The 12,230-nt window shown below is 49.1% G+C and overlaps 1 protein-coding gene across 1 annotated transcript; it reads right to left on the bottom strand.

Annotated features, from left to right (window-relative positions):
* Positions 1-2,279: 2,279 nt before the first annotated feature.
* Positions 2,280-9,711, bottom strand: ADAMTS1 (ADAM metallopeptidase with thrombospondin type 1 motif 1). Its single transcript, XM_056327673.1, has 9 exons — positions 9,182-9,711; positions 8,427-8,773; positions 7,850-7,982; positions 7,256-7,423; positions 6,540-6,826; positions 6,106-6,292; positions 5,829-6,004; positions 4,770-4,945; positions 2,280-4,401 (listed from the first exon to the last, which is right to left on the bottom strand). The coding sequence occupies exons 1-9, from the start codon at positions 9,702-9,704 to the stop codon at positions 3,660-3,662; spliced, it is 2,739 nt and encodes a 912-aa protein (XP_056183648.1). The 5' UTR covers positions 9,705-9,711; the 3' UTR covers positions 2,280-3,659.
* Positions 9,712-12,230: the final 2,519 nt, after the last annotated feature.

Here is a 12,230-nt window from a genome sequence, read left to right as displayed (position 1 = left end):
TCTTATGCTCACCCCAACACAAGTTTCAGTGCCACTGCTGCTCCTGAGAGTGTGCCTTACGAGTCAGCAAGAAAAGACTGCAATTCCTGCTCACAGTAACGAATGTGCACATGAAAAGCACGTAACTATCCAGTCCTTTGCAATAAAAGCTATAAATTGACAGGCTGTGCACGGGATGTGTTTAATTGTGAACTTGATTGCTACACAGCTAAACTATGCTCCACTGGTTTTGCTTGTTTTCTTCTGCTGGGTCACCCAGAGCAGACTTTCTTGTAACTAAAGGGTGCTTTCGAAGGGATTTGATTCTTTCTTGAACTTTCGAAAGTTCTTTGATTGCATTGCTTAATTAATACATTATTTGAAGCACATTTTCTATAATCCAGCTCTATTAAAAATAGGATATAATTTCATGAACCTTATTACTGTGTAGCAGATGTAACTGCTGAGAATTCGTGATCTAGTCAAATATGTAGTTGGTAAACTATGACTTGGAAATGCACTTGGTCAACCGTGCTATGAATATGGCTAACGGGTTGACCTGCTGCTGCTATGTTTATGCTCTGAAGAAATGAATGCCGCCATAGCAAATAGGTTGCTATTATATCGTAACTTTTTATTACTTCATCAGTCATTTTATTATGCAGTCATTTGCAAGAGTGAAAAAAAAAAGTTGTTATTGCCATTTGTTGTTGTAAGGTGCCATGTGTTTGATTTCCCTCACCCTTTCTACCTCCTCACTTAGCTCTAGTTAACCAGGGGGTGACTGATCTGATCTAGGCAATGGCAGGCCAAAGCCTTTTGGAAATGTAGAACACTTCAGCACCTTTTGTTAAAAAAGGGGGAAATTGCTGCATTTGATTGGATCCAAATTCCCTTCAGCATGAAGGGTGGTGGCTGTGATACCCCTTTTTTCGCTCCCAAGAGCCTCCTTAAGCGCTACTGCAAGTGAGAACATGTCACCACCTTGGGCTAGCTTTAGTTGGTATGGGTAGGTCTGGGAGAAGCTGTTTCCTTCACAGGGCTTTCTTAGCCTTGCCTTGAATATTTCTTCTAGGTTGATGAGAGAAAATTTGGGCAATCACCATCACTCAGCAGTCACAGGACCCTCACCAGTTCTGTAGGTATCGTAGGGTCTTGCAGCTTCAGGACTGTAGCTCCCTGGGCTCTTACATGTATAGTGTTTCAGGCAACACCAACCAACAGCTACGTGTTAGGAAAATGAAAAGAAAAATGTGGGATTTTTTCTCTTGAAAATGTATATATTCCTAATGTTAACCCGCTGTAGTAAAAGATACGTGTGTATATATATATATATATAATTATTTGTTGTATTTACAAATACTGCTAAGTATTTATAAAACCAGTAATTGGCTTCCTCCTAAATAATGTTTGAAGTAAAATATTCCCAACTATTTTTGCATGTCAAAGACAAAGTAATGCTCAATGAAGTGTGACGTGATGAGAATTTTTCTATGTGCTTTAGAGAGGCCAGGATTTTATCCGTGGAATAAAGTGGGAACTATTTCTGCAAGACAGAGTCCAAACATTGGCAAAGGAAGTTTTAATAGATTTTTACATGACACAAAGCCAAAAGTATTCATAAATGACTGATGTCTCAAATTCCATGGCAAAAATCCTACCGAGTTCAACAGAAGATTTTCCCTCGACTGCAGTGGTCATGAGATCAGAAATGAGGGCGCAAAAATCACTTTCTTGATGCTTAGTATGTATTTTAACATTATAAAACGTGTTACCAACAGCGTTAGAACAGCTCATTCATACAGTACTTCTAATTAGAAAAGCATGATCAGGAGGCCCTCCAGAAATTTGAGGGAAACCTCTGACGGCTAGTTAATGGTTTTGAATTTTGAATGCTTCTTTCCCAGTAGGGTAAGGTTAAGTGGAGCAGGTAAAACTGCTACTTTTGTACATATTTTGTTGGTTATAAGCACTACTGACAGCAATACTCCTTCTGTAAGCAGTTATTAAAACCAGTGGCATCAGTCTAGTTGCACTCCATTTTTTTAAAAGATGAAACAACAGTGCTGAGCACCCTGTTAGTGGTTAAGTAATAAAATACAAAATTACTCCTTTTAACGTGGTATATGACATTATGGGTAGAATTTTCCAAACCCCTTCACTAACACAGTCAATTAGTAGCCTAAGCTACCAGTCATTTTGAAAAATGTGGTTTAGCTTTTTTTATAACATTTGCCTTAGATTCCAAGCTCTTTCCGCTCGATGGACTAGTTTTACTCCAGTGAAATAAAGACGCTCCATTTCCAAAATTTATAGGGTTCATTTATTACCTCTAGTAACATATTATACTGTATAAATACTCTATCCTTGTTATATGTCCTTTTAAAAAAGCGATAACTTAGAAGATCACATTAGACAAGAAGTATAAAAATAAATACGCTCATTATATGCATTTATTACAAATTATAACCCTTCCCAGAAGGGAAAGAAATATAAAATACTTATAAAGTATATAAAATCTATAGTAATATATTTTACTATATACATATGGAAAGCCATATTCTCTCATTGTCTATGGACTGGCACAAACTTTTAATTATGCAAATGTTGGCGTATTGCTGTGGATGGACCTGCTATCCTTCAGCTTTGTCTTCCCGCCTTATCAGTGATTTGAGCACTACAAACCCATCAGAGACCACATAGGAAAGGCTCCCCTTCATAGCGGGATTCCTTTCGTCTTTTTTTAACCCAAATGCAAATAATTTCCATTGGCTGGGGTAAGGTGAAAGATTTGGATGTGAAAGCATAACTCAAATGCTCACAAATGCCATCAATCTGCTTGACAGGATGGTAGGACCAAGCTTGAATCAGAAAAACCAGTGGAAGGTATGTAAGAAGGCACAAAGAGCAACTACTCAGAGCCAGCACCTGCTCCATGAAGATTTCCACTTTTTCTAGCCTCTGGATTTCATGTCACCACAATGGCATTGGAGTGCGTGAGAGAAACAGACAGGCACATTTGGACGATAAAAAGATACTTTAAAAAAATGACATTCTAGTTATTTGTGGAGTTGACTGACTGTTCTTGATACTTCTTACTCAAGGTGGAGAATATGGCTTTATTTTTATATAAAACTATTCTCTGAAACAATAGCAGCCATGAATGACATAGTTAAAGCTCCTTTTTCCAATCTTGTTTTTTGCCCTTCGTGAGGTAGGTAAGCCCTGACCAATTATTTTACGCTATATTTTCTGCTCCCCTTCCCCTCTGCTTCCTACACTTGGGGACTTGATCAGTACCACAATATAAATCCAGAAGAAGGGAGAAATAACCGAACCCCAAAATGTTTGCTTAAATGTGTTTTGGGCACTGCTCATGTTTTGTTTCATTTGTAACAGACTTAAGAAAAGGCAATTATAATGCCCTCAGGTCTTATCTGCTGAAGATGCATGAATGACACGGGTCTGCTATCCCATCAAATTTTCAGTTGGCAGGGTATTTTTAGGATGCAATGCCAACTAAAGCTATTTGCACTGTCCCACCTCAACAGATCCTCACCATGAATTTTGTATGCAAAACCACATGCGCTGCCTCTAGCCCTCTTTTTTTCAGTGCATTGTTCTGAAGGAAAAAAATAAAATAATAATAATAAAAAAGTAGCTTTCCCAACTTATACTATTTAACTGCAGTCCGTAACGTTGCAGAAGTCTATTAGGTGTTTCGGTTTCTTGGAAGGCTCACAGCTTTCTTGCGGCAGCACGCTGCCATCGTAAGAAATACATTTCAACAATCTCTTCTTGAAACCTTTCCCGCATGTCTTAGAGCAGGGCGACCAGTCCCCCAGCTGCCACTGTGGGCAGGGCACATCAGCACAGGGACGGACATCACTGGGCTTCAGCTCCTGTGTGCAGTCGGTGGCCGGCCGCCCCCGGGGGTCCCGGCACTCCACTGCCCGCCGCTGCCAGCCCGAGCCACAAGACTTGGAGCACTCGCCCCACTCCTCGATCACCCACTCAGAGGAGATGATTTCCCTGATGGCGTTGAAGGACTCTTTCTTTCTACTTGGCGCCTTCTCTGACCCAGGCTGTGTGGGCTTCTTCACAAAGTAGGTGAACTTGATCTTGGGCTGTGGCAGGTCCCCCACTGTGAGGACCTGGATGGTCAGAGGTTCCTTCAGAGGGCTGAAACTGCGGATCCTCTCCAGGGCAGCAGAGGAGCCGCTGTACCTCAGCACACTGCCCTTGTAGGTGATGTCCTGCTCCAGCGTTGACAGCGTGTAATCACCATTGAGGATGTAGGTGCCATCTGCAGCTTTGATGGCGAGGAAGCTGCCGTCATGCCTTGCGCCCCTGTGGTTTCGCTGCTTCACCTCAATGTTTGTTGCTCCAGCTGGAATGGTGACAACATCATGGTAGCCAGGTCTGCCCAAGAGAAAAGAGAAAGACTGAGTCCTCTGCTCCTCCCTGGGAAAGGGAAGAAGCTGCCTGGCACAAGACTGAATTCCATTTGCAGCCCAAGCTCATGAGCTGTCATCCTAATCAAATTAATGGATTAAGGGATTTGCAAAGTCACATCCCATGTTATGGCTAAGGCAGAGGTGTGCCCACACGTAAGGGACTTTCTTTTGCTGTGATCTCACTGTAAGTTATCTTTAGTCACATGACTCTGACACATCAAATCTCAGTTCCAGCGATAAACTGGGGCAACACTTCACTGACTTGGAAAACACAAAGCTTACACCCACAAAACATTCACCAGAACAAAACAACGGCAGCAGTCACATACTCACTTTGCTCTAACAAACGTGCCAGACACTTTCTTGCAGGTGGATCCATTGCCACCGCAGATACCGCACTTGTCAAACTTCTTATTGGATCCTATCATACGGTCGCAGCCAGCCTTTACGCACTGTCCCTGGACACAGACAGAGGTGGAATCGGGGCTACACGGGGTACCATCCACAACCTTTGCAGGAAACAAGCAGTAGGGTGTTTGATTAGAAGATGCACATTGCCTTGAAACTGAGTAATTCAGACATACAAAATGCAAAATATGGACAGGTGGAAGACCTGCAGCACCCGTACTGTCAGGGCTTTTGAAACTAAAACCCAAAGCAGCTCATAGGTAGTTGGAGGTATGTAGTGCCACTTCATCTCACTGGCCAAAATTATGCCATGGTGACAGAAGAAAACAACCAACTTCAGTTTTTATTACCACCCTCCCACCACCTCCACTGCCCTGAACTGTTTCACTGATTTCATATAAAGAAAGAACATTGTTTCCTCATGTCACTAGAAGGTAGTCATGTCCTCAAAGTACAGGATCAAAATTGCTTTTAATGCTGTTCAATGTATCTCTTATTTCTAGTACTGCTCTACAAAAAACATCTGTGTTATTGCCCTGGTAATTATTGGCCCTCAACACCTTATGACAGTGAGTTCAAGTAGCTATGCAAGACTAACATTTTTCCTTTTTGTTTATTTTAAGCTGTCAGCATATTAGTAACCGGTATGAGAAAGCACCAATGTTTTGGCAAAGAACCCCCACAGTTTTCCAAACATATCTCAACATAATCAAATTGGTGGAAGGAGAGGAAAGGAAACTAGGGTGGAGTGGGTAGAAGAGACAGTATGTGTGAAATAACTGGAAGGACTGTGCCAGAATATTTAAAGCATGCTTGCACTGATCAAGCTGTTCATGAAGGAAGAGGAGAAGGAAAAATCTAGCTGAAATATAAGAGGCACAATTTCAGATTTCTACACTGCTTGACTCTTAACTTCACATGCGGAGTTTGGGGAAATAAAAATCCTGTTCATGATTAGATGGAAGAGGTATAGTCTTGAAATACCTTTGGCTGTAAAACAAAGAAGTATCCTGTTCCTTTTGCTCGGCAGACCAGCTTGCACCTGTCCTTTGGAGAAACACCAGCAAACTTGGGTGTCCACTCCACTGCAGGTCCACTTCCAAAGGCAGACTTGGAAAATTCATTGTGCTTTTCACATTGTTCTTCCCTAAAGGTTTTGCCTGCAGGCAAAAGACAGACAAGCGGACATTAGATCATTTCTGTACATGCTTCTCCTCCACAAGATACACTTATTCTGCTTCAAAATTGGGGAAAAGATTACCATCATTGTCTGGACAGTCCTCAATGTTACATGATCTGTATTGCACTCGCTTCCCTTCACAGTATTTCCCCCCATTCCTTGGGACAGGGTTGTCACACTCTCTGAAGGAGTACTGCACTCCACCGCCGCAGGTCCGAGAGCACTCTCCCCAGGACCCCCAGGACCCCCAGCTCCCATGCACCGGTGTCTGGAATGACAAGCAAAAGCAGAGCAGAAAAGTTAATACAGTAAAAGAAAAACAAAACCAAACCACAAAACCCACAATCATGCTCATTTTTACCCAAGCAACTTTTTTAAAAAAGTAGCACTAGGTTTGTTTTATTAGCTATCTGCCCCCATTTATTCAAGCCCTTTTAACTGATTACTCCCCCTGAAGCATAATCCATGCTACTCTGCAACTCAAGATATATTCAGATTTCTTTTTTAATACTTACATCATAATGCTTCTTCTCAGTTTTATTCACACACTTGCCATTCATACACCACTTCCCTTCCCCGCAACTGGTGCCATCTGCCCAAGGGAAGTGTTTGGTTTGGCACACAAGCAGTCCTCCCGAAGTGCCAGTACACCACAGCGTCGTACACGTACTGGCTGCATCAGGGCAGTGTTTGGACTCATCGCCAAAGGTAAACTGGCACTGTCTGTTCGCATCGTACAATGTGCCAGGCAAGTCAGAAGGAAGCTGGATAGGTTTGTGGGGCTTGTCCAACAAACACTCACCTGAAAAGGAACAAAAAAGAAAAAAAGAAAAAAAAAAGCAGGTGATGCTGTCAGTGTCAGTGAGTTCAGTTTCAAAAGGGAACTGTATTTGCTTTGAACCAATCTGTGCCACCATATTTATAAAACTAAGGGTCTTCTAAATTCATTGGCAGCATATAAAAGGTTAACTCCGCAGTAGCAGAACACTCTGTTAAGGAAAATGAAAAAGAGGGAAAGAGGGGAGAGGAGGGGTAGAGAGAGGGAGGGAGGCACAGGGTGGGTGGGAGAGCCAGAGGGGAAGAGAGAGGGGGAGAAGGGGGGGGGGCGGGGATAGGGAGTGGGGGAGAGAAGCAAGGGGGGGAGAGTCAGTGGGTCAGAGACAGTGAGGGTGCAAGGCGGTTCAGCACAAGAGCTTAAATGCCACATGAATGGAAAGCTTAATAATCTTACCATGACCATTATCCAAAAATGTTGTAATCATGTAGGCACTACATGGAGACCACGGCTGGCTGCGATCCAGATTGGAAAGCATAGATGCCATCATGTGGAAATCCCGGCTTATTCCATTAATACCAGCACACTGCTTTGCATCATCATGAGGCATGTTAAACACGTGGCCTTCAAAAAAAAAAAAAAAAAAAAAAAAAAAGGAGCGTTTGTGATTATAGAAAGTCTGTCTTGTGCGTTACCAATATTATTTTAAATATTACGCTAGAGCTGCTCATAGCCTGGTCTTTAATAACCTCAATCCAAATAGTGTCAAATTTTAAGCAGATGGCACAGTATCCTTGCCCCCCTCACATTCTCACACGCTTTTTTTCTGGCATCGGTCAAATATACAGCTCTTGCAGACAACGCTGTGCAGACAGGATTTGCTTTCTGCAGTTCAACCCTGCTACAAGGCAAAGTTTTGCCTCCTCCTGACTGTGCTGGCGAGCACAGGGCGCTCGGTGCCCCGCAGTGTGGGCTGGGCAGCTCTTTGCTTTACTGCATCGAGCTAGCTTCAATTAACCACGGGAAATCACCTTTCAAAGTTTCAAGTACCTAGTTCATGGGCTGTTGTAAAGGCAGCCTGTAAGCCATCGTCTTCTATGATAGAGCAACTGCGGTTTAGATCACAAACTGTTCCCACATCAGCCATCCCAAGAGTATCACATGTCTTGGCACCACAGAGGTCCTGTAAAAAAAAAAGGCAGTTTCATTATTAATCAGATCAGAGACTTAACCTTGGCAGGAAACATCCAGCCCTGGCAGTTTGCCTTTACTTATGGAAAGAGCATAAATATTCAGCACTTCAATGGGTACGATGGCAAAAATCTGTCTTTGGAACACACACAAGGGTTACACGCAGAAATAAAATGCATAATTTCCATACTAAATCTGCTAAAAATATATGAGACAGAAATACACTGCACATACTATGAGCTTCACCTGAGATGGTGCAAACAACAAAAGAAATGACTAAGTAAAAAGTAGTTCACTTCATTTTTAGCCTACTTTGCCGAAGCCGTGGTGACACAAAACTGCCTCTGAATGCTTTTTCAGAGGGCTCGTGGCAGAGAGGGCCTCTGGGGTAGGCAGCAATGGGCCTGGGGATGGATTTGACCTCGGTGTCCCTCACCTGCCTGGTGAAGAGGATTGCCGTGTCGTAGTGCTCCGCGTGCCGGTCGCTGGGTGGGTTGTGCTGCTTCTGCCAGCTGCAGAAGTTTCTCAAAGTCAGGGCCGCATTGGAAGAGATATCGGGTCCCTTCCGCTCCTCGTAAATGACCATGATTTTCACCACCACCAGGCTGATGGAGTTGCGGATGCTGGGGTGCTTGTACAGCTTGGCCGCCACGGATAGCAAGGTCAGGAGATAGTGCTTCAGCCCGCTGCCATGGAACTCGGCCATGGACTGGTCGGCTACCAGCATGGTCTCCACGTAGCGGGGGCTGGACACGAACCTTTTCTTCCTTCTGCTTCTCGTTTCTGCATTAAAAAAAGAGAGGGAGGAAGAGGGAGGGGAAGTGCAGGTGAGCACAACAAAAGAAATGCCGCTGCAAGAGACCACCAAAGGAACCCAACACCCACCGATACTCAGCATTTGCACCCAGGGAACGTACCCAACGGCCCCACGCCCAGCTCCGGCCCCCGAACTCCGGCAGCCCGGGGCTCAGTAACCCCTCCAGGCCGCCGCCGGGCGGAGGGGCGGCACCCGCACCCCGGTGGGCGCACCGCCGCCGCCTCTCGGGGTGGGGATGCGGGGGAACCCCGGGCAGGGCCCCGCCGTCAGCCCCGTCGGGGCGGGGGCGCACAGCGAGGCCGAGCTCCCCCTCCCCTCCCTCCCTCCCTCCCCTCCCCGGCCCCGCGGAGGGCGGCGCGGCGCCCCGACGGTACCTGCGTTCCCGGCGGGCTCCGTCCCCGCCGCCTCCGCCTCCGCCCCCGCCTCGGCCACGGCGCAGCGGGCGGAGGGGGCGGCTCGGCGGGTCCCGCGGAGGCGGAGGAGGTGGGCGCCGCGGCGGTGCGCGGTGCCGGGGGCCGGCTGGATGAGGTACTGGCGGCCCCGCAGGGAGAAGGCGCCGCGCATCCCCGCGCATAGGCTGAGGGCGGCGGCGGAGCTGGGGTCCCGGTTGACGGTGCCCGAGTAGAAGCAGCGGGAGAGGTCGTCCTCCGGCGACGGAGGCGGCGGCGGCCCGCCCAGGTACTGCAGGGTGAAGTCCGGGGCCAGGAAGCTGCTGTCCGGCTCCAGCTCCAGCTCCAGCCGCTCCCCGAAGGCGTCCAGGCGGAAGCGCTCCCGGCCGCCGGCAGCGCCCAGGCGCCGCGGTAGCACCAGCGCCCGCCGCTCGGCGGGGAGCTCGGCGCTGCACAGCCCCAGCAGCGCCGCCAGCAGCGGCACCGGCAGGCGCCCCCCGCTCCTCATCGCGGCGCCGAGCTCGGGGCTGGGGAGGCTTGCGGCTGCGGCCGCTGGCTTGAAGGAGCCCTTTTTATGGCTTTGGGTTTTTTTTTCTCTCTAGGTATGTGTCTATGTTCTGGAGTTTTTGCTTTCAGGTTTTGGGGGTCTTAGTCTCTTTCTGCTGGCGGAGGGGCGGGGAGGGCCGGGCGGGCGCTGGGTCCCGCGGTCACTACAGAGGCGGCGTCGGCTTCCCCATGGCCGGGGCGCGGCGGCGGGGAGCGAGGGTCTGCTAGGGGAGCAGCCGTGCCCCCCCGGCCGTCTCTCTGTCCTCCTTCTCTCGCGGCCGTTCCTCCTTCCCGCCGCCTCCTCGGCGCTCCCCAGCAGCGGCGGCCGCGGAGGAAGCTCCGGCGAGTCTCCGCTCGCCCCTGCGGCAGCCCCGGGACGGTCCCGCCTGCACTTCCACGGCCCCGCGAAGCCTCCCGGTCTTGCGGAGCGGAGCCGCCAGCCCAGTGAGCGCCACCCCCCGCACTCCGCGCCGGGCCGGCCGACCCCTTCGCTGCGCTCCGAGCGCCTCCGCCGTGCGGGGTGAGTGCGGCGGTCGGGGCGGCCGCTGCCGCCCTTTATGGGGTTTGCCCGGGCCGCCCCCACCCCCGGCGCGGCCCGCCGCCCCCCGCCGCGCCGCCCCTCGGCCCCGGGCCGCTGAGCTCACTGCGTGCGTAACGCGGCCGCGGGCGGCCCCCGCCCCCCCGTTCCCCCCACCGCCCCCGACGGGGCGGGACGGGGCGCGGCGCGGCGGGCAGAGCCCGGGGTCGGCCCTCGGCTGCCGGGCGGGGGGCGGGCTGCGCCCAGCATCGGCGTGCGCCCCTCCGCGGCTCCCCGTGCCCGGGGCCCGCCCGACGGGCGGCGGGGTGGCCTTTCCCCCCAGGGCAGCCGGGCCCGGCGCAGGGCGGGAGGGGTGCCCTCTCGCTACCCCCGCGCTGCGCTCCGCGGGGGCGCAGGTCGCCCGCCGGAGCGCCCGGATGGGCCGCGGGCGCTCCCCCACCCTCTCCCCACCCCCACTCCGGGCCGGGGGCTCGGGGCTCCGCTCGGGGCTGGGGAGCGGCAGGTGGACGGCCCGGAGCTCCTGGCGCGCGGGGGCGGGGGGGTGGGGAACGGGGATACGGGGGGGAGAGATGCCTGGTTGCGTTCGTGGCTTTTCTTCCCCCCCCCCCCCCCCCCGCAATTATTGCCCTTTCATGGCCCTCACAACTGTGCACCTGTACTTCTGGGAAATGGCTCCTTTTAAATCACTTCAACAGAGGCGTTTGCGTGGGTGCAGCCACTGTTCTCCGAAGCCAGAGCCAACCGGAGTGGCACGGCTAATCCACTCGGGGCTGGGCGTGCAACGCGCAGCCCGGCTAATCCTCCCTTCTCCTTGCTGGGGCCTTTTTGGAGGATGAGGGCAAAGAATTGGTGAGCAAATGTGTGAACAAAACCAGAAGCAGCATACCTGTTGGTGACAACTCCCGGGCTTCCAAATTAAACAAAGATATTTTATTTCAAACGTTTAACTTCGGTGTCAGTCGGTGCTGCGTTTTACGCAAGTGTAATAACTCAGAGGTTGAAAACAGAAGTAGCAAAATAGATAAAACTTGTGAGAGTGCAAACTTCTCTAAAATTTTATGTATCCCCTGTTGTCTTAGGATGGAGTGGCCCATTTATGCCACTAAATTTAAACCAAAGGGTTTTCTTCCCAGTTTAAACCATGTCAGATAAACTTGAAGCCATGCTTCTTTGTCAGTTGCACAGATTGCCTGCTAGGTTCTGATAATCCATTTCCATGACATTCTGTAAGTCATACAAGTTAGAAATGCACATTTTTCAAAGTTTTGCAAAAAAACATATGAAAAAATGAACCCAGTTTTCCAGTTACTTATTCCACAAAAGCGCTGCTGTCCCACATAGTGATGAGCAAAATCAGAACTGGGCCTCAGATGAGGGATTTTCCTTGGTATACAGCAGGAAATGCTGGGCTTGAGCAGAGTTTTGGCTTCGAGGGGCTGTGACTGCTGCCCATTAATACATCAGGAATGGAAATATCCATCTGCTTACAGCAGGGGCCTGATTTTTTGCTCATGCAGAAGATGCATGCCCATCTCTACCCTTACCTTTGAGATCTGGTGACATGTACCCGACTCTGCCCTGCTTCTCCTAGGACAGAAAACTTATAACAAAGGTACAGTTCATTCACACTATTAATTTTGTGTGGCATATGATACATAATTACGCTTGTATGGATTTTGAATATTTAGGGAATTACAAGTTTGAAAGTCTAGAAATGTATGCAAAATACAGAATTGAAAGGAAAGCTTTTTTATAATTTATTTTTGAACTTATGTTAATTCAAAATAGTTATGTTTGCAAAGAGATTACAAATACAGAAACATCCTAGTTTGTCAGCATAATTCAGCGTAATTCATAGCTCAGCAGGGACTCGAGCTAGGCCACTTCAGTCTCCACCAAGGACATGTCCACCCAGCTGTCAAGTGCACCTTTGTGGTAATGTTTTGCTGT

Source organism: Falco biarmicus, chromosome 2 (genome assembly GCF_023638135.1).
Source record: "Falco biarmicus isolate bFalBia1 chromosome 2, bFalBia1.pri, whole genome shotgun sequence".
Classification (NCBI taxonomy): domain Eukaryota; kingdom Metazoa; phylum Chordata; class Aves; order Falconiformes; family Falconidae; genus Falco; species Falco biarmicus.
This window is presented reverse-complemented; position numbering and strand designations above follow the sequence as displayed.

Bases quoted from the DNA above. Each gene is read 5' to 3' on its own strand.
- ADAMTS1 (XM_056327673.1), bottom strand. From the start codon at position 9,704: ATGAGGAGCGGGGGGCGCCTGCCGGTGCCGCTGCTGGCGGCGCTGCTG. The intron at 8,774-9,181 runs GTACCGTCGGGG...TTTTTAATGCAG, and splicing joins GGAGCCCGCCGGGAACGCAG to AAACGAGAAGCAGAAGGAAG. The intron at 6,293-6,539 runs GTAAGTATTAAA...TTGTCATTCCAG, and splicing joins CTGAGAAGAAGCATTATGAT to ACACCGGTGCATGGGAGCTG.